The 22,651-nt window shown below is 39.0% G+C and overlaps 1 protein-coding gene across 1 annotated transcript in view; it reads right to left on the bottom strand.

The window, feature by feature from the left end:
• The window catches only part of LOC129219793 (solute carrier family 2, facilitated glucose transporter member 1-like), a 57,488-nt gene that overhangs the window by 22,550 nt on the left and 12,287 nt on the right, over positions 1-22,651 (bottom strand). The window contains exons 5-7 of the mRNA XM_054854095.1: positions 17,476-17,564; positions 17,303-17,401; positions 12,906-13,118 (exon numbers count right to left, since the gene is read on the bottom strand). Of these exons, the coding sequence (XP_054710070.1) occupies positions 12,906-13,118; positions 17,303-17,401; positions 17,476-17,564 (401 nt within the window). The remainder of the gene's footprint in view (positions 1-12,905; positions 13,119-17,302; positions 17,402-17,475; positions 17,565-22,651) is intronic.

The following is a 22,651-nucleotide window of genomic DNA, read 5'->3' as shown; positions in this document are numbered from 1 at the left end:
TGCAAGTATGTTGGCAAATCAAGACCAGTTAAAAAGCGATTTAACGGTGCTGAAAAAGGACTTAACGGTGCTGAAAAAGGACTTAACGTCTAACCAAGAAGAAATTAAAAATGACCTTATTTCGGTAAAGACTGTGATGGAAAATAAATTTAATGACATAGAGCATCGAGTTGATGCAATTGAAGAAAAATTTGATACCGTTGAAAGCCGATTCCATGCTGTAGAAAATAAATTTGAAGATGAAGATAGAAGATTTCATCTACTTAAAGAAGAGATCTTTAAGGACGTGGAAAGGAGATTGGCGACCGCGGAAAGCAGCTCTGTACAGTTTGGCGCTCCCACATCGGTTGCTCGACCGTCCATTAAACTTGCCACATTTGATGGGAAAACTTCGTGGCAGGTGTACAAAACCCAATTCATGATAGTGGCGGAAGCGAACGGATGGGACTCTGCTACCAAGGCCTGCCATCTTGCAGCATCCCTGAGAGGTGACGCAGCGGACATTCTTCAGACCCTTCCGGACAGCCAGCGCCTGGATTTCGCCGCCCTCACATCTGCGTTGGAGCTTCGCTTCGGTGAGAAGTGCCAGAAAGATTTCAGTCGACTCCAGTTGAAGTCCCGTTTCCAGAAAACCGGGGAAACCCTGCAAGAGCTAGCGGCGGACATCGAGAGACTGTCTCATCTTGCTTTTTGCGACTGTCCTGCGGATGTTCGAGACAACCTGGCACTCAACTATTACATCGACGGGGTTCGAGATCCGGAAATCCAGAAAGCTCTACGGATGGCGGATGTCAAAGACCTGAATTCTGCTGTTGTGTATGCGATGAAGTTGGAGGCCGCCCAGCAAGCAACCCGTGTGGATCGCCATCCCATCCGAACTCTGGAAGCTGAAGAGTCTGATTCCAGGTCGCCCCACCTCGCTGAACTCGAGAGACAACTCGGTGACTTGGCAAGACATCTGAGCAGCATAACAGCCCAAAAGAAACAGGAGCAGAAGTGCTGGAAATGCGGTAGTGAAGGACACCTGCGAAGGAGATGTCCGGCTCGCCAAGCTACGCGAGGGAAGGAAATCACCACCACCAGAGCTCTGCAGATTTCCTCTTCTAGTAGTGGCAGTGATGGACTTTTCATTTACGCCCATGTAAATGGGAATCCTTGCAAACTGATTGTCGACACTGGAGCCAATGTGACAATCGTTAGGACAGATGTGGCTCGTGAATTTGGATTGAAACTGCTGTGGACATCGCCACGCGTAAGTCTCCAGACTGTGACAGGTGACAAAATCGAGATTGACGGTAAAGTGGACTTGGAAATAGTGTTTGGGAATGCTACCTACCATCATACGGCATTCGTCGCTGATATCACGGACCCCTTTATTCTCGGATTGGACTTTTTGAAGAAATATGACTTCACTCTCGACTTCAAGACTAACGAGCTGCACTCGACGAGAGAAGACATAGCAGTCTTTCCCGCAGAAAGTGATGTAAAATCCGCTCATCAAATAATTGCCCAAACAGATTTATCGATTCCCTCAAGGTCAGAATCATTAATACCTGGCTCCATTGAAGAAACCAATAGTTTTCGATTTGGACTCATTGAATACCCTAACCTAAGCAATAGCCTAAAAGGAGTGCTGGTAGCCTCTACGCTTGTGGACCTTTCTAAGGATGTAATTCCCGTGAGAGTCGCCAACGTGAGTGAAAGGCCAAGGAATATCCGGAAAGGTGAAGTGTTAGCAACTTGTACTCCAGTAAACTGCATCATTAGAGGAATCAATTCCCCCGAGACTGTGTCTTCTGAGTCCTTGACATCGAAGTTAATTGGGAGTGCACCATTAACGAAAGACCAAAGAACTGCTGCGGAACAATTGGTGGATGACTTCAAGCATCTGTTTTCATCTACATCGGAGGATGTTGGCCGTACGAATTTAACGCAGCATAGGATCTACACTGGAGAACACCCCCCTATTAAACAGCATCCAAGACGACTACCGTTCGCCAAGAAGGAAGAGGTTGAGACCCTCCTGAAAGAGATGAAGGAGAATGATGTAATCGAACCGTCATCCAGTCCTTGGGCCTCTCCCATCGTCTTGGTCCGAAAGAAAGATGGCTCCACCAGATTTTGTGTCGATTACCGACGACTGAATGAAATCACCAAGAAAGACAGTTACCCTCTTCCACGGATAGACGACACCTTAGACACTCTTTCCGGACACAAGTGGTTTTCGACCCTGAACTTGAAGAGCGGCTACTGGCAGGTTGAGATACACCCTGATGACCGAGAGAAGACAGCGTTTACAACTGGACAAGGCTTATGGCAGTTTAAAGTGATGCCCTTCGGCCTCTGCAATGCACCAGCTACGTTCGAACGTCTTATGGAGACAGTGTTAAGAGGACTTTCCTACGAATCCTGTCTGGTCTACTTAGACGATATCATCATCGTGGGACGCAGCTTCGAAGAACATCTGGCAAATCTTAGGAAGGTGCTGCAAAAGCTTAAGGAAGCCAATCTGAAGTTAAGCCCGTCCAAATGTAATTTGTTCCGCCGGGAAGTGAACTACCTTGGTCACATCATCTCTTCTGAGGGTGTACAAACCGATCCAGAGAAGGTATCTGCGGTCAGGAGTTGGAGTCGTCCCGAAAACATCCATCAGCTGCGAAGTTTCCTGGGGCTCTGCACCTACTACAGGAAGTTTGTAAAGGGTTTTTCCAACATTGCACGACCTTTGCATAAGCTGACGGAGAGCAAGCAAAAGTTCGAATGGTCCAAAGAATGCGAAGATGCATTTCTACGACTGAAGGAGGCTTTAACATCAACGCCTATCCTCGCCTATCCTCAGCCTGAAAAATCCTTCATCCTGGACACTGATGCGAGCAACGAGGGCATCGGAGCTGTTTTATCCCAAGAAATTGACGGAAATGAACATGTCATCGCTTACTGGAGCAAATGCTTATCAAAGTCGGAGCGAAATTACTGCGTCACCAGAAAGGAGTTACTGGCCATAGTGAAAGCTGTAGAACACTTCCATCATTACCTCTACGGCCGAAAATTTCTGCTTCGGACAGATCATGCCTCATTAACTTGGCTTTTGAACTTCAAAAATCCGGAAGGCCAGATAGCCAGATGGATACAGCGGCTCCAGGAATATGACATGGAGATCAAGCATCGAAAAGGGTTATCTCACGGTAATGCTGACGCTTTATCAAGGAGACCCTGTCCTGAGAACTGCAATTATTGTTCCCGAATCGAGAAACAGTATGGAACGACTAGCCCTACCGCCTATCAGGTGACAGTGACTCCAATATCATCAGAACCTGATCCATGGAGTGACGACCAAGTTCGAAAAGATCAGCTTGAAGACCCCGACATAAAACCAATTTTGGAGTTCATGGAAAGTGACAGTCGGCGCCCTAGCTGGCAGGACGTTTCCATCTTCAGTCCTGCAACAAAAAGATACTGGGCTTTATGGAACTCGCTCCATTTACGGAACGGCGTACTGTACCGGAAATGGGAATCTGACAACGGCAAAACATCTAGGTGGCAGTTACTACTTCCCCGATCAAGGATTTCAGATGTTCTGAAAGAAATACATAGTAGTGCGACTGGAGGACATTTTGGTGTCTTGAAAACCCTCAATAAAGTTCGGGAGCGCTTCTTCTGGAGCAAGGCGAAGGATGACGTGGAGAAGTGGTGCCATTCTTGTGACGCCTGTGCTGCTCGTAAAGGACCGAAGAAGAGAAGCAGAGGGAAGCTACATCTGTACAACGTTGGAGCTCCTTTCGAACGAATTGGGATTGACATCCTGGGTCCTCTACCAAGAACTGCTGATGGGAACAAATACATTCTTGTTTCCATCGACTACTTCACCAAATGGCCGGAAGCATATCCCATTCCAGATCAAGAGGCTACCACCGTAGCAGAGACTCTGGTCCAACACTGGATCTCGAGATATGGAACACCTTTGCAGATTCATTCCGATCAAGGGAGGAATTTCATCTCTGCTGTGTTTAAGGGCCTATGTCAAATTTTCGGAATTGAGAAAACTAGGACAACACCACTACACCCACAATCGGACGGCATGGTGGAGAGATTTAACCGCACGATCCTAAATAATCTCTCGCTTATGGTATCCAGAAATCAACAGGATTGGGACAAGAAGCTACCTTTGTTCCTGCTGGCCTACCGCAGTGCTGTCCACGAGACTACCGGATATGCCCCATCTCAGATGCTCTTCGGACGAGAGCTTCGGCTACCTTGTGATCTCGTCTTCGGTCGTCCTCCGGATGCGCCTTCATCGCCTGAGGAGTACATCCAGGATCTCCAGGCCCGGTTGGAAGACGTTCATAACTTCGCACGAGAGCGAATCAACATCGCGGCGGAGAAGATGAAGACCCGATACGACACAAGATCTACTGGACATGAATTCAACGAAGGCGACAAGGTTTGGTTATGGAATCCCATCCGACGGAAAGGTCTGTCACCCAAATTGCAGTCGCATTGGGATGGACCCTACAAAGTCCTTAACCGACTGAATGACGTCGTAGTGAGGATCCAAAAATCACCTAATGCAAAACCTAGGGTTGTACATTATGATCGGTTAGCCCCATACTATGGCCATAGTTCATGAGTATTACGTAAGCAACCATGGTTGATAACATAAAAGTTGTAGATAATTTTTGCTTTTAATGTTTAGTAATATTTCTTGTTATTATCGTGTTTTCTGTATCTGTTAGTTATTAATTAATGTGTATATTTGTAAACTTGTGATAGAAGTTTGGCACCCTTTCTGGGGATTGTACTGCCCGGGACGTGCAGTCCTTAGGAAGGGGGCAATGTTACAAATTCTGTAAATAGTAATTATTGTAGGAACGTAACCTGTAAATAGTTTCCCGTAATGAATATACAACCCCTTTTTCATTCGGCTAAAGTATACGACCCCTATTTTCTTTCTTTTCGTTGATAACGGTCTACGCATTTCGCGAAGAGGTAAGAATGTTGTGGAAAATTCTTTTCGGTGTATAAAAGCCGTTAGCGATGGATAAACAGTTAGTTTCGATGGAGATTTCGAACTGAGTGCATTTTTGCTCTGTTTATTGCGAGGCAGTTCGCTGTGTTGTTTTCGTATTTGGAAGTAAATACGTGTGTAAACGTTGAGTTTACGGTGTTGTGTGAGAATTGCTTAATTGCTGATGAATAATTTAGCAGTTGTTGAAGATCTTTCCTGTACATAGTGTAAATAAATTTCCTGTGTTTTTATCAAGAACTGTGTTTTCATTTCAAGAAAGTGGAAGTCGCACCGAATCCGTTACATTATCAATAAAAAGTGAAGGAACTGTCCTACAGTTTTCGTTTTGACACCATTGAAAAGAGCTACCTTTTTTACTCCAGATCTAACTCGACCTATGGTCGAAAGTTTAACCCTCTATCTCCATTAGAAAAAAAGTTACAGGCGAATTAAATGAAGTTCAAAAATCTGTCCTCTATTCAAGTTTTCAACCATTTTATTTTGCGTTTCCATGGTAACGCTTTTTGAATCCATTATTTCCATCTTTCTCATTTTCAATTCTGAAACTTATCTCATTTTGTGTTTCCATGGTTACGCTTTTTAAATCCATCTTTCTCATTTTATTTTAATTTCTTAAAAGTATTTTAATATCTGTCGTCATTGTTTGGAGTGGAAATTTTGCATGATGATTTTTTTTTCTTTTTTTTATGCCTGATTGTTGAATATACGTCACTTGACACAATTTTTGTTTTCAAAATAGACCGGGCAAAGCCGGGCAACGCAGCTAGTATATATATATATATATATATATATATATATATATATATATAAAGGTGACGGTGTTTCTTTGTTTGTACCCAATGGCCAGGAGACCCCATAGCACCTACACCCTACAGGCCTGAAACTTGGCACAAAAATTCGAACGTACCCCGGGCCCGTGCACCTCGAAGCCAAAATTCTAAATTTCGAATTAGTTTTTTCTAATTAATTAATTAACCAAAATTGCGGCTAATTAGGGGTAAAAAATCCCCCCACCCCCAAACATTATATTTCGTTGGAAAGGGCTTTCCTTCCCAAACAAGATGATGTTTGTTCCACTTTTCTCAATTAATTAGAACAGGAGATATAAGCGATTCTAATTGAGCCAATTTTCAAGGCTTCTCTTTCGAGAAATTGCTATAACACTAGGTCCGCTTTCCAGACAATTTTCAACTATAACACAAGGTCCATTATCCAGACAATTTTTCAATTACTTTCTTGTTAAACAATTTGGAGGAAGTTGCCTTTGTTGCTTATGAATATTTTACTGTTATTACTTTATTTTAAACTAGTGGTACCCTCACGGCTTTGCCCGTAGTAGAAACATTAAAATGTCTTCTGGTTCGCTTGTATATTTACAAATAATGCATGGTGAATTTCTCGCCAATTGTCTTGTGTCCATGTTACGGTTCCACGTTGTGATAATTTCGAAATTTACTCTTCCATCTTATGATAATTTTGTTCTTAAAATTGGAATCGAAAAAGAACCACATCGGATTTTTGAAAAATCGCTTCAAGGTGCACACCCCCCGTCCTACAAACTTTGTGCCAAATTTCATGAAAATCGACCGAACGGTCTAGGAGCTATGCGCGTCACAGAGATCCTGACAGTCAGAGATCCGGACAGAGAGAGATCCTGACAGACAGAGAGAGAACCGGACAGAGAGACTTTCAGCTTTATTATTAGTAAAGATTCATTGTGCGTATGTTAATTGATTTTCTTTTTAATTAGAAAGTCGCTTCGCGAATTTGGCGATGAATTATGGAGTTTTTTACACTTGAAAGCTACTGCAAATGTAATTTTGATATAATTTGTTTTCCTTTAATTCAACGGATTTTCTTTAAATTTTTAGCACAAGCATCGCTGTACGGGTACTGCTAGTTTGAAATATATGCAATAGGGGAAAACATTGCTCAGTAGTTTTCAGCAATGCTTTTCCTCTTTTCTTTCAGGAATAGTCAGTCGCCGAACTTAAATAATCTCTCAAAAAACTTTAATCTTTTTTTCCGACAGATAGCACGTTAGCTTTTATTGAATTAATACGATATACTACTCGAGATCATTTACCTAGTCTAGAAGCAATGTTATGAGATTCTGGATATACAAAGTTTCTATGAAATTGATTTCCCATATAGTGATGTGCCGGATCGTTAAAAAAGTAGATCCGCGGATACGGATCATTAGTGTCAAGATCCGCAGATATGGATACGGATCTCAAAATGTTTTTGCCCAATTCAACTATCCAAGTGTAAAATTTATTACGGAAGGTATTCCCGTCACTGTAATAACACTGTTTCTTCAAAAAATCTCATCTACGGCGAAAATATAATAAAGATTATGATTTACTGTTTGAAGAAATCTCCGTTAAAACTGAGGGAGAGTTGGAAGGAACGGGTCAGCGCAGCATTAATGCTTAAATAGAATATGAAAAAATATTTCTATCCTGCTCGGTAGATGTAGGATACAGGAGCAAGAATGTAAAGCTGCTACTGGATAGGCTAGAAATAATTTTTCACATTTTATTTCAGCATAAATGCACCATTCCACCCAAATTACTCCGACCGACGAAATGACAGAGCCGGGAACACTTTTACAAACAGTAAATAGGGACTTTTGTCTCACTTTTTTTGAAGGATGCCGGGACAAACAAGAATGAAGAAAAACAGAAACCCCATATCAATAACAAAACTAACATTAAACTAAAATTTAAAAAAAAAAAAAAAAACATCTCTCAGAGGGCCGTTGGCTTCTGAAATGATACCTTATAATTTAAATAGGCAATGAAACCTAATTTAAACGGAATTTATGTCTTTTATTCAAATATTTAAAAAATTTTAGAATAGAAAAGATCTGTTTAAGATCCATCAAAAAAGTAACGGATACGGGTACGGACACAGATCTTTATTTTTCCTCGGATATCCGCGGATACGGATACGGATATCCGGAACATCACTATTCCCATATGAACGACCAGAAGACGCAATTAGTGACTATTTTTAGACCGTAACGAGTGGTATCATCCTTGTGGTACGGGCTGAGTCCCACCAAATCCTTCATTATTTCCGTAGCTGATCAAGTTGAGGCCTTGTGACTCATCTGGGACATCAAGCAAGCTTCTTGGTGTCCCAGCTTCATTTCAATGACCCAAGTCCATACTGAGGATGAAAGCCGTCTTTTCAAAAGTAAGAACGATCTCCGTCTGATTTAGGAAGGGTAGCCCTGGAAGCAGCTATAAAGTGATTAGATTGAGGCCATGTGACTTGGGGCATCAAAGCAATCTTGCAGGGGGGGGGGGGGGGAGCTGTCCTTTTGAAAGTTCGGGGTTTGAACAATGTAGGCTTCCTTCGTCTGATTTGAGGAGAGATAAACCTGGGAGGTACCAGAAATCTGATCAGGTTGAGACTAAGGCCCCTATATATACGAGCCGACGCATCAGCTTAAGATTACCCATTTTGGATCGGAGCGCGTGTTTGAGTGGCTGTCTTTCTGGCGAGTTATCACGTTTGGTGATTGTTCACTGTGAGTAATTATTAGCTGCACGTGAATTGTTTGTTAAATAAAATATTATTTTTGGCCGATTTGGCGAAATCCAAAACTTTGCTGTAGTAACCCTATGAGTGCAACAATGAAAAATCCGATCCAAAATGGCTAAACTTAAGCTGATGCGCAGCCTATCTATATACAGTTTGACCATCGATTACATGGAAAGGCTAATATCCGGTTTATAGGCGGAACTGGTCGTATCTATTAGTTTATAGGGGTATTAATTGGTTTGTTTCAGATGTGCACTTTTGCATCTCTATTATTTAGCCTTAGTTTTGTAAAAATGAAAATTTGCTCGCAGCAACATTTTTAAAACTAAAGTAGATTCGGTCTCTATTCTCACGGCAAAAGTTAATTGATTTATTTACTAGCAAAAATACCCGGCGTTGCCTGGGTCAGTAATAATTATGAGAAAAAATCGTTACTTGCTTTTTTTTCTGGTTTAAGTGAAAGAATTTAAAACACATCTTTTTGACATGATTAAAAGTAGAGTTTCCTCCTTACCCATAAAAGTAAAATAGCAATAAGTATGAAGGACAAAATAGTATTGATTTAGAAACGAAAGCACTATATTTAAGCATATACAAATTTCCAAAACATGAAATTATTCTTCTCATGTTTAAAAAGATTAATCTGTTGATACTCTTTTTTTTTTAACATGGAGTCTAAAACCTTCTCTGTATTGCTATTGACGTTGCTCGTAATCCCCTTATACTTGCTTTAGTTATTTTCGGAAATTTCAATCATTGTGGGCTCTTGGTGCGATTTTACCGAATTTGCGGGAATCGTTTTGGGATACCTTCGATGATGCTCCCTCCTTCTTTCCTTACTTTGTAAAACGATCTATTAATTTTCGTTACAAAGATATTATCGCCAGGTGCTGAGATACTTTTGGTCACCATAAAATGGCGCTAAAGAGTTTCATCCGAAATGTTTCCAAAATAAGTAGTAACATTTGGCGATTGTTTGAAATTGTGCAAAAAGGAAAAATTAATGGAAGTTTTTGTGCTGTTTATGGATTTTCCTAATTTAGTTGCTGGATTATTTAACACAGTAAAAAAAGTTTTTTAAAGATTCTTTGATTGGCGATATTTTGTTTACATGGTGAAAACTGAGAAACATTATGACGTAGTCTTCGGCTTCAAAAACAGCGACATTGAAAATAACTGCCAAATGCATCAGCTACGGAAATATTTCCGCAAAAATTTTGGCGATCTGCTGGTTGATTGGATAATGAGTAAGTGTTCAATCAGCATAAATAATAATAAAAACCATTAATTACATTAAAGTTCCGTTTAAATGGAAAATGATCAGCCAAATCATGTATTATTTGCCAATCTTGTGCAAAAATCTTACTTCAAGATTTGACTTGAGAAAAGCCTTGAACAGTCACGAAAAGCAAAGATAGTCAACAATACAACAATAGTTGCTATCGACAGGGAGTTGAGATGATACACTAAATACTGTATTGAGTTTAGGAAAGCCTTCGAACATGGAACTAAAAAGCTCATAACTCGTTTTTTATTCTACTTAGAAATTTCGAACAGGTGCCATCTTCAGCAGAAAACTCAGAGCTTTTGATGGACATATAATGTAAATATGTGCAAGTATTTTTTCATCCCTATATTAGAGAATTTATACGAAAATTGTATTTTATTGCTCCCCTAAGGGGGGTTTTGCCCCCCATAACGGGACGAAAACTACCCTATGTGTTATTCTGATGCATAAGCTATATTATTGTAAAGTTTCATCAAAATCCGTTCAGTAGTTTTTGCGTGAAAGAGTAACAAACATCCATACATCCAAACATCCATACATCCATACAGACAAACTTTCGCATATATAATAGTAGTAAGATTCACAACAAAGTTTTGAGCTCACCATTTTGCTTTTACGTTCCTGAACGAAATGAAAATAGTTTATTTTCTTTTTGTTGTTTCCATGGTAACTATCTTTGTTTCCCATTACTTTATTTCTGAGAATGCAATAAATGAATAAGGCACTAGTGACATTATAAAACACGTGTATCAATATTCCATCGCTATTTTCCCTTTTCCCCTGCTAGATTGCATCAGATGGAATCGTCTTTACTTGGCAGACTGCCAGATTACATACAATCCGTGGTCAAACAGTAGCGGCTCTAGTTGAGACTATGTGACTCATCTGTGTCATCAAGGAAGCTAAATGTCTTCGACTGCAGCTGTATTGGAGCCACATCTGATTTGGGTGGAGTAACCCGGGAGTCGTGAAACACCTTTAAGCTGATCAGGTAGAGGCCCTGTGACTCAACTGGGACATACAGCAAGCTAAATGTCTCCAACAGAAACTGTATTGGTGCCAGGTCTGATTTGAGAAGAGTAACCCGTGAGTCGCAAAACGCCCTTTAGCTGGTCTGGTAGAGGCCCTGTGACTCAACTGGGACATACAGCAAGCTAAATGTCTCCAATAGAAACTGTATTGGTGCCAGGTCTGATTTGAGAAGAGTAACCCGTGAGTCGTGATGGAAACCATTAAGCTGATCAGGTAGAGGCCCTGTGACTCAACTAGGACATACAGCAAGCTAAATGTCTCCAACAGAAACTGTATTGGTGCCAGGTCTGATTTGAGAAGAGTAACCCGTGAGTCGCAAAACGCCCTTAGCTGGTCTGGTAGAGGCCCTGTGACTCAACTGGGACATACAGCAAGCTAAATGTCTCCAACAGAAACTGTATTGGTGCCAGGTCTGATTTGAGAAGAGTAACCCGTGAGTCGCAAAACGCCCTTTAGCTGGTCTGGTAGAGGCCCTGTGACTCAACTGGGACATACAGCAAGCTAAATGTCTCCAATAGAAACTGTATTGGTGCCAGGTCTGATTTGAGAGGAGTAACCCGTGAGTCGTAAAACGCCATTTAGCTGGTCTGGCTGAGCCCATGTGACTTATCTGGGATATCAATGAAGTCTTTGATCAAAATCCGCACAAGTTATTGATGCCGTGCTTTCAGAACTGCATTAGTCTGATTTGGAGAAATTCAGATGGGCTGTAAATTTTACAGCGCTTAATTCTTTTCTCGTATTTTCAATGACAATAAGTGTTTCTTCTTATTAATGAGTTAATCCGGCAGATCCTGATTACTGAATAGACCAACTAGGCCCTGGCCTACGGCCCCCGATATTTTGGGGCCCCTTAATGGCTGAAATTACTTTAGTCTATGGCTAAAGTTATAAAGTTTATTTACAGGGGCCCCTAGAAAAGTATTTGGCCTAGGGCCCCTTGATATCTTAATCGGGCCCTGATCTCCGGCATGAATTTAAAAAGGTTTACCAACAGAGGCGCTCCAAACTTAAATTTTTGTGAGGGGTAGAAATAACCAATTTACCGAATGAAACTACGTAGTTAAACGGATAATAGAATACGATCAGGTGCACAAACTTGCATCTAAAGTGAAGAAGGAGACATTAGGCATCATTAAAGAATAGGTAATTAAGCTGTTGCGGTATTGTCTTTAAATTTACCAAATCATCATGCAACATTTGCCGATTGTGGAAGGTTTTTCGTTGAATCACAGAGACCACACAAGATCTCCAGTTGGAGCGCCCGTCGTTACCAGCATAGCTTGCGTTCGACGAACCTCACCGGTCGACCGATGAGTAACCGGTTGCTAGCCCAGCGTTCTTGAGAGCTACCGATTTAACTGGTTGCTTCCGATGTCGTTCTATGAGCCTCACCGGTTGATCTATCGGTCAACCGCAACTTAAGCTGGTTGATTGGTTGAGGGAACCACGTAACATTTTTGACCAATTATAAGTAATTTTCACCTGCGTGTTATTCGTCTGCGCCATGTCTGCGCAAGTAACCGGTGATCAACCAAAAGCGTTCGATGAAGCATTGGTTCGTGAATAACCGGTTAGTAACCGCTAACGTCATTGCTGTCACGTGATTAACCAACCGGTCGTGCTCGTCGAACGTAAGTATAGAAATACCTGAAATACACCGCCAGCTCAGTCATTTCCAGCCGAGGACTGCAGTTCCGAGGACTGAGCTGGAGATGGAAAACCTCTTAAGGGAGCCAAGAGTGCCAAAGAAACTGGTAGCTAATATAGAATTAGAGCAGACCAGACGAGTGACCGAAGCAATAGTTCGGTTCAACTCGAGGATTGAAGGCAAGGCATGGTATGTTCAGTAAATTACCGGCATAATAAACACAATATTGGGCGGTAATTTACTGAACATAGAAATATCCTTTACCATATTTTTCTCAGAGAGATTAAGCGGCAAAATTTTGTCACCTGCGGAGACAAGTGGCATTAATTCAGTGTAGATATACCACAAATACTTACTGAAAAGTACAAGAAAATTGTCATCATCACTGTGACTAGACACAGACCGCCTAGTCCCACCAATAGCAACGTCTTTCGGCCAGCTTTTTCAATGATTCCCATGCTGAGGACTGTCATTAAAACGTTAATGACGCCGGTGCCTAAAGTTACGTACGTCGCTTTCTCTCGATCCAGTCCTGCTTTCAAGAAGATGTCCGTGGAGTAGTAAAATACCTAAAAATGACAGAATAGGCGTTGTGAAAGTCATGAAATCATCTAATCAGCTTTTATTGTTTGACCGCACAGTGCTTCATTTAAGGAGATTGAAGAAACGAAAAAGTGGTCAACAATGAACGCTATCGACTGGAGTTTAGGTTTAATCCACTGGTGTCAGGGTTAAAATTTCAACTATGAAAATATCACCAAACAGGCAATGGCTTCGTTCAAATGCAGAAGCAATTTCCACCCGTCATACCGTGGGGCGAAAACGCCAAAAAGCGCTTAAAGGTGTTTTTAAACCTTTCTCGCTTGTTTGTTTACACAGGCATGTTATAATGGATTTTCCTCGATTTGTTTGTGCTCAGTCAGGGTCCAAAGTTCGCAAGTTTAAGCAGCTAATTCCTTTTCAGGGTCTTTCTACAGACCCTTTATCTCTACATAGTATAAAATGAAGTCCCCCAAAAAGCGTCTGTGTGTTTGAACTCGCAAAACTCGAGAACTACCCGGCCGGTTGCGATGAAATTTTCACAGTTTGTTCCTTTAAGTCCGGAGAAGGTTTGCAGACCAGTTCGAATAAAATTCGATGAACAGTTCTTTTTTTATTCCAATTTACGTCCAATTTTCACATAAATTTTCAAATATGGGGGTGAAAAATTACTTGCACATATTAATATTACATATCGTTAGAAAGGGTAGAATTTTCCGCGTTCTACGCAATTTGTTTCAATGCTCTAACTTTATTACGGCGGGAGTTATTTGCGTTTTTAGCTCGAATTTTTTTAGGCTTAGTTGAAATTTAGGCACTACTTTCTTCATTAAATAAATGAATAAAAAGTGAAGGAATTGTCCCACAGCTTTCTTTTTGACGCCATTGTAAAAAGCGACCTTTTCTACTCCAGACCTAACTCGACCTATGGTCGAAAAAATAAGCTTTTATCTCGAAAGGAAAAAAAATTACAAGCCTTTTTAAATCAAGTTTAAGAAATCTCGATTCCATTCAAATTGTGAACAATTTTCTTTTGCATTTTAATTCCTTAAACTTATTTTATTTTGTGTTTCCATGGTTACGCATTTTAAATCCATCTTTCTGGATTTAATTTCTTAAAAGTGTTTTAATATCTGTCGTCATTGTTTGGAAGGGAAACTATAATGTTTTTTTTTTTTTAAATTTAATTTTTACGCCTGATTGTTGAATATACATCACTTGACACAATTTTTATTTTCAAGGTGAACCGGGCAAAGCCGGGCAAACGCAGCTAGTGACTTATAAATATTAATTTCTAAGAGGACATAAGAGGACATTTTTTTGTAGAGTGTTTTGAAAAAAATAACTTTGAATTCCCAAGTTTTTGGTGCTGATCAGAATCGATTCTCGGTTTGAGAATTCGAGTACTCATTTTTTTCGTCCTATTACTGTCGTTGGACACGAGAGAAATTAAATATATCCGCCTTTAATAAGAAAAAAAAAAATAGACTGCTTAAAAGCAATTTTTGTAAATTCCCGCACTCATGGTTCTTCAATTTTCTAAAGGCTCCCTTCAGCTTTGTAGTGGACGAAGGGTTCTAAAATTCCAGTTCTGATTGCCTAAGAGGTAGGTCTGTGCAAATTTATTAATCCTTAATTGGTTTATTACAGGAAAAAAACCCCATTTACTACCGCTTTTTGGCGTTTTCGCCCCACCGTGCGCCGGTCAGATAAACAGGCGAACGTCCGGTTTACAAGCGGAAGCATCTTTTAGATTTTAGGGATGCTAGTATGCCGTTACAGATCTGTATTTGCCTCTTAATCCTCAGATATATAATAGCGGAAGATCGAGTAACGCTCCTGACGTCATCAACAACGAAACTCGGGCGACGACATGATTATTTGATAATATGCTTTGATAATGTTTAACATACATGGAAATGCTTGGTTTTCATGAAGCTGTAAACTTTACAGTTTTACTGGTAAGTCTGTGTCATTTCATTGGAATGAAAAAACGAAAAAATGGTCAACGAGGAACGCTACCTACTGGAGCTTAGGGTTATTCCACTGCAGTTAGGGTTAAAATTTCAACCATCAAAATATCACCAAACAGGTAATTGCTTCGATCAAATGTAGGAGCAATTTTCACCCGTCATATCTTGACGGGCGATTTTCTAGTTAAGCATTGGTTTCCTAGAATCGAATCGCCGATCTTCGACGTCGCTCCTCGCCGTGACGCTGAAATCAAAGTCAAGTGGATTCCGGCTTGGCCATTCACAACGGCGATTTAGCTCGGGCGCGCATGCGCAGAAGAATCAAGTTTTCATCTCGGCGTGGAGCGACGCAGACGATCGGCGTGTTTGCTTCTAGGAAACCAAGGCTTTAAACAGAAGCATCATTGAAATAAACAAAGCAGGCGGGTCATATTTTTCGCTTTCCCCCTCAGTCAGATAAATTCGTGTTAACTGGTCGCTTGCCAATTCCTACAAAACAAGCGCTTCAAACCCTCGTAGAGTGATCCAGATAGAATCGCCTCAGCTGGCCACTCTTTCTAGCTTTCCTTTTCCGATTTTCAGCTCTAAGTGTTAACTGGATGTATCTTTGTTACATCTTTACGTATTCTTTGTTAATGCACTCACATTTTGAGGAGTGGATTGAAGGGCGGTATGAAAATTATGCCCTTCCCTTAATACGAAAATTCAATGCATTATATCTGAGCAAAACACTTTGGGAAAGATGACTCCCTAAAAGTATTGTTTCAAATTCTGTAAATAGTAATTATTTTTATGATTAATTTGTCGTAATCTAGCTAAATTTGGCGTTTATTAAATTATCTTTCATCTAAAATTATTGTAGTAACGTAACCTGTAAATAGTATCTTGTAATGAATATACAGCCCCCGTACATTCGGCTGAAGTATACGGTCCCCTCATTTCTGAATGATAAAATTTGTGAGGGGAAAGAAATAAAATAACGGTCTACGATTTTCTGGAATCTTTTGGAATATTGTGGAAACTCTTCGATGTCTATAAATAGCCGCCCGCATGATAAAAAGTGAGTCTCTATTGAGAATTTGTACTGAGAGTGTATTAGCTCTGTTTATTGCGAGGCATTTCGCTGTGTTGTTTTTAGTATTTGGATGTAAATACATGTGTAACCGTTGAGTTTACGGTGTGGTGTGATATTTGCTTAATTGGTGATGATTAATTTAGCAGTTGTTGACGATCTTTCCTGTACATAGTGTAAATAAATTTCCTATGTTTTTCGCAAGAACTGTGTCGTCCTTTCAAGAAAGTTGAAGCGGCACCGGAACCCTTAACAGTATTTTTAGGAGGGCTGTCCCTTTACTGCTACGGTATTTGGGAAGAATAACTACAGATTATCAACCGAAATCATATGATGATGAGGATTATATTATCTATTTCCACAATGACTATTTGCCTTTACCATTTACGCACAGTTGAGTGCATTTCAACATTTAAGGGTCCGGGACACGAAAATCGTCAAATTTTGCAATTTTTTTTTATTATGTGAAAAATTACTCCATTTTTTTCTGCTTAAAAGGACGTTTGAATCTTGTTTCTATCTTAAATAGAACGAAAGATATAATTATTTTTGTTGCATGCACCTAACTAATGTGTACTTAACTTTTAAACTTAAAACGCGTTTTTCTCCATGATGCAATTTTTCCCGATTTCTTGCATTCAAACTCTTACAAGTCAAGAAGCAATGAAGATAAAGTAATGAAACTTGGAGCATATGTTTTTCAAACAGTTTACTTAAATTTTTATTTGCGAATTTGAAAAAAACGTTTACTGCAAAAATTATGATTTTTTTTTTCTTTTTTTTAAAATATCTTTGAAATTTTCGAAATTTTTCTTCAAATATTTTTTATTTTTTATTGAATCAATATTTTTAAAATCGCCGGATAAAAATTAAAGCTTAGATATTTGTGCGTAATTTATTTAAAAAAAAATTGAAAATTTATCAAGAATATTTTGAGTTATAGCAATTTAAAGCAACCCCATTTAAAAAAAAAAACTAATTAAATTTAAATAAAAAATTTTTTTTTTCATATTTATGTTATGATTTTGCTTATTAAATAAATGGTGAATCAGTGCAAAAAATTTCAAAACTCTAAAGTATATTAAAAACAAAATTCAAAATGTGTCCCGGACCCCCTTAAGCGGGTATAAAAATGCACGTACGGAACGAAAGTTTGCTTTTAACTCACCACGTTGATTCCCGACAGCTGCTGCGAAAACATCACTACGTTGGATATGAGAAATGGTCTGAACAAAGACTTTATTCTAAAGAAGTGTGAGAATTCAACCTGAAATATTGAAAGACAGATCATTTTTTACCCTCAAGTGCAAAAACCATGAAAACGATAGTACGTGAAACTACCTTTGGAACAGACTGAAGTTCTTGAAATTCCAACTTCATCAAATCCATTTCTTTGTCGATTTCATGAGTTCCACGAAGCCATTCCAAAGCTGAAAACAATTAAGCCGTATAGTCAGTCAGTCGTTGTGTAATAACTAGCTGCGTCGCCCGGCTTTGCACGGTGCACCTCGAAAATAATAGTTATGTCTAGTGACGCGTGTTCAATAATCAGGCTTGAACAAAAAAAAAAAATCAGTAAAATTTTGCGGCAAATTGCGGGAAAATAACCAAAAAGTAAGCATTTTAAAATCTCCGATTGCAGGAAAAGCCTCAGAACAAAAACCAAAAATTTTTGTTTATATTGGAGAAAAAAAATGGCAATAAATCTTTCATTTAATGATTTTCTTCACGCTACAACTACAAATTTTAATAAAAGCATTGTTTCGGAAAGTTAAGATGAAGCACTGAATAATAATTTGAAAGGAGGAAAGCCTTTGAAAAATAGGGATTTTATTTTGAAATCTAAGAGTCATAATTCGCAACTCCAGTAAACTATGGGGGGCGCTGCAGTCACTGTCTAATGGCGGATGAAAAAGGTAAAACAAATGCATGCCGTAACTTATAACTTGCTTTTACGCTTAGTGAATGACAGTAATTTTTCATCGTGTTTGTGGGAAGCTTTCTTTTCTATTCTTCTAAAATTAGATTGCACCACAAATTGTCTGAAGCCTGTAATTTACCCCGAAGAAAACGCGTGGAATGGAATGTTTTACCTTTTTCTTTAGTATTGTTAATCACCCCAAGGTAGCGTAGTCGAGCTCTGGAGTTGCGAATTAATAGTTTTTAGTTGATATCTCCGCTAATTATTATCGGAGGATTAAGTTAAATAGCCAAACATGAAGACGGGAAGATTACGAATCCATCGATACCTGGTTCGATGGTCAGTTCACTGTCGTTCGGGAGAAGAAACTTGGACATAGATAGATACGCTCAGTTTTTAATTATATAAGAGAAGATTGTAACAGCCAGGGTGACTAGTAGATTAGACGCCCAAGGCGGTTCGTGTAATTCGCTTGCGGCAAGTTGGTGTACACCACTTTTGGCGGTGTACTTTGGGAGCTTCACTCTTTCTCGCTGTCTGCGGCGGCCTAATAATTAATGGACAGTACATTAATTTTCGGCGCTGCATGGGGAATTTGCACCCCCCCTTACCACCTACGGCGGCAGAATATTTAATGGACAGTACACTAATTTTCGACGCGTATGCCTCTAACTTGACCCATTTTCGCTGAAGTGATTCAAGGTCTCGGCTGGTCTTTTTCCCCAAACGGAAAGGACGAGGTAATTCAAAATCGTTCAAAAAACGCGCTTTATATGGCTTTGAAACGAAATGACGGGAGAAGTGGAAAAGTTGAAAGGCAAAACGAACTATGTACCAGTAATTTCGGAGGACTAACGAAGGGGGAAAAAAAAACGTCTTCAAATCTCCGCTAGCTAATGTCATATAATTATGCAACATAGCCAAACACGTAGCCCAAAAAATTACGAATCTATCGATTCCTGGTTCGAAGGTCGGTTCCTTCTCGTTTATCATACATAGATACATAGATACAAAGATTCATACAATCGCTTTTTTAGGCTACTTTCCCAGTAAAAGTCAGAGAAAGAAGAAAAAAAGCATGAAAGAAGGCTTAATGCATCTTAAAAATATCGCAAAAAAAAAAAAAAAAAAAAAAAAAAAAAAAAAAAAAAAATCAAAAATAAATAAAATAATTAAAGAAATATCGAAAAATTAAAAATTGGAAAGTAGGGTATTGAGATGGGAAAAAATGTCGGTCTGTCTGTCTGTCCCCCCCCCCCCCTAATAACTTTTGAATGAATAGTCCGATTCGAACAAAAATTTTTTTGTTAGAAAGATCTCGGCGAGGACACCTCATTCCCATATTTCACTCTTTGATTTGAACTATTTTTTGTTCAATTTTGAACAGTTCAATAAAACTTAACATTAGCGCCTACGGGGAAATTCAAGGCATTTCCGAACTGTGAGGCGAATTTGCTTCAAACAAACTTTGTAGGAAAAAGCGTTTGATGAAAAACTTGTATATAAAATATCTTTTTGATTTGAACAAGTTTCCGTTCAATTTTGAACAGTTCAAATCCCTTAACATTAGCGCCTACGGGGAAACTGAAAGTCAATGTAGATTCCGTACTTGAAGGCGGATTTACTTCAAACAAATTTTGTTGGAAATAGCTCTTGACGCCAAACTCCAGACTTCGACTCCGATAATTTAGGGGCACTTGACTCCGACTCCTGTGCCAGATAGTTAATCGGACTTCGACTCCTCGACTTCGACTCTGACTGCGTAGCTTTGGCAAAAATTTATACACGGAGGACAAATGACTGACTCCGATTCTTAGATATTCGACTCCGACTCCTTTACCCCAAAATGAGATTGACTCCAACTCCGACAGCTATGGTTTTGACTGTGAAGTAATTATTGTTGATCTGACTTGTTTTTATTTTTACGCTAAAGTTTTAATTTAGGTATTCAGTTTTCGGTGAATAAACTCGAAGTCATTTATGTTTCTACATAAAGATATGCGCAGACGATTTTTTTTTTTTTTTTGACAGTGAAAATTATTTCTTTAAGTTGGCGTTTTATTGTTTTTATTTATTTCGGTAAGTGCATTAATTCATTTAAAAAATTGTTTTGGGCAACAGGGGAAAAAGAAACGATTTTTTTTATGATGTATTTATTTTAATGAGCTTATTAATTTGAATTATTATTTTTCGTTTTGAAAGCTGTGAAAGATTTTTTTAATGGAAAAAGTGTATTAGCTGCTTTGTTTGTTTTATTCCTAGAAATCAGCTTTTTTATTTTAAAAATATATTTGAAAAAATTTGCGATTTTAGCTATTTTTGAGAATATTGATCAGGTACTAGAAAGTAGTATGGGTATACGGGAAAGTAGGCTCGTCTAGTTCTAGACAGAACTGCTTGTTAATGTATAATACAGCTATATTTTCAGATATGTAGGTCTTGGTACATTACTGATGTTTCCGTTATACGTTTCGACCAAAATACATTTTTAGTCATTCCGCGAAAAAGCAAACATTTTGTCCCTAACGTTTGACGTATTTAAAATTAATTTCAAACCGTGAAACAAGCAAATTTTTTTTTTGTCTAAGAAATCACACGTGGTAGTGTGGTTTCTTAAGAAAAAAAAGTTTATTTCATTTTTTAACATAAAATTCAACTTGAAATGTAGTGTGTCACGTGGAACAAAATGTCTTATCTCCTGTGGAATGGCCTACTATTTCTTTCTTTTTGAAACTAACCCTAAAAAACAGCTAGTAGGAAAGCAAAGTATAGTTTTAATAAATTTGCAACAACGAATTCGAAGGACATATTGCTAGAATCAAGAACCCTTAGCTGATGTCCGCAAATTTGTCCCACATGTAGAACGTAAACTTCATAAAAAAAAATTAATAAATAAAAGCACAAGTTAAAAAAGAAATTCGAAAAAATATTTTTGCTTAACAAATATTACGAGTCAAGAACTTTCACTTGATCAACAAACTTTTAACTAACAGCCCTTATTAATTTATTTTTCTGAAATTATAAGAAAAATTTAGTCCAAATTGTCTCACAGTTCATAATAGAATTGTTTGCGGCTACATTTTGAGATTATTGGTATTGTTAATACCTTTTTTTTTTTATAAAAGACACTGCAAGATTAATATTTTTTGAACACAGTCTGATTGATCTTTAAAGTTTCATTCCAGTTTAATTTATTCCTATTCCTATTCAGAGTCACAACTGACTTCAACTGTATTTATGTCGAGGACTGCATACTAAGTGCCTTGCCTCCATTATTTTTATATACCGATAGATGGCAGCACCATCACCGGATCGAACAGTTAATGAGAATTTAGAACTAGTCCAAGAGCTAATAGCTACCTGGTGCTAGCACCCCCCAGAGGTATCGTTTCACTTGGAGGACATTGAGACCACGAGCATATTTAACGTCGCCCAGTCCCCTTTAATGACGACGGTGGGTCTTCGACCAGCGAGGATCGAACCCGAGACCCTCCGGCCCCGAGTCCAATGCCTTACCGATCAGGCTACCACGGCCCCAGTTTAATTTAAAATTCCATTTTTGAAAACTCAGTAATAAATTTTGCACTTTGTACTCGAAAAATGATATTTTTCTAATAAATTTAAAAGCATACTAACAGCGTTGACCAATACATAAGTTTTTAAATTCGGACTATTTCAACTGATGATATAAGCTTGCACCAAATACATCAGCTCTTTAAAACATATCTATGAATAATTTTATCGCTCATTTCTTACATGGTTCGAAAATACACTGCCCTGAGTGGGCTGCCCTACTTCGAACCAGGTAAATCAGTCATTTTAAATGGTTTTTGAAATTATTATCTCTTAATTCCGGGTAACAATAAAATACCTTGAGAATGTTTCTTTATTTTCATGCCAATAGATCCAATAACATTAATCAGTAGCTTCGCTAGGGGGCGGGAGGCTGGGGAGGGGGGGGGGCAGCCCGGTTCACACCCGTCTGGGGGGTAACACCCAAAGTGGAATTCGAAGTTTTTGAAAAATCTAAAGCTAAAATACATTTTGAAGATTACAAATTTGAAAATTTTCCGTGGGGCGCCCCCCAGGACCCCCTCACCTCCCACCCTACATGATGGAGTTAATGTTATATCCAGGATTAGTTTCATATTGTCGAAACTTAGACCTAGTAGTGACTTCCTCTAAAACCAAAAAACTGAAGCCTGTTAGTTTCCCCCGTGTTTGAGCCATGTTTGAAATAATTAGGGGGTCCTCAATTTCATATACCCCCTTACTTTTTAGACCTCGCAACGCGTCTAGGTCTAACATATGCGTCTAGGGCAAGTTATACAAAAAGCGTTCATAGTTTTTTATTTGTCTTTCTTAAACATTAACCCATCTGAAATTTCGCAATAACGCAAATGTAGTTGTTTCTGAAAATTGTATAAGTTTTATGTTTTCGTAAAACATTAAAACCTTTTTTTTTGAGCAATCCCGATTGCTTATTGCTTCCATTTGACTGTTTTTGGCGTTTCTATGATTTTCTTTTCCCACCAGCACCCTCTGCAGCACCACCGTCGACCAGCTCCTCACGATGCTGCTCCTCTAGCGAAAACC

The sequence above is a fragment of the Uloborus diversus genome, chromosome 4, assembly GCF_026930045.1.
Source record: "Uloborus diversus isolate 005 chromosome 4, Udiv.v.3.1, whole genome shotgun sequence".
NCBI lineage: Eukaryota > Metazoa > Arthropoda > Arachnida > Araneae > Uloboridae > Uloborus > Uloborus diversus.
Note: the sequence above shows the minus strand (reverse complement) of the source record. Positions and strands in the feature narration are given on the sequence as shown.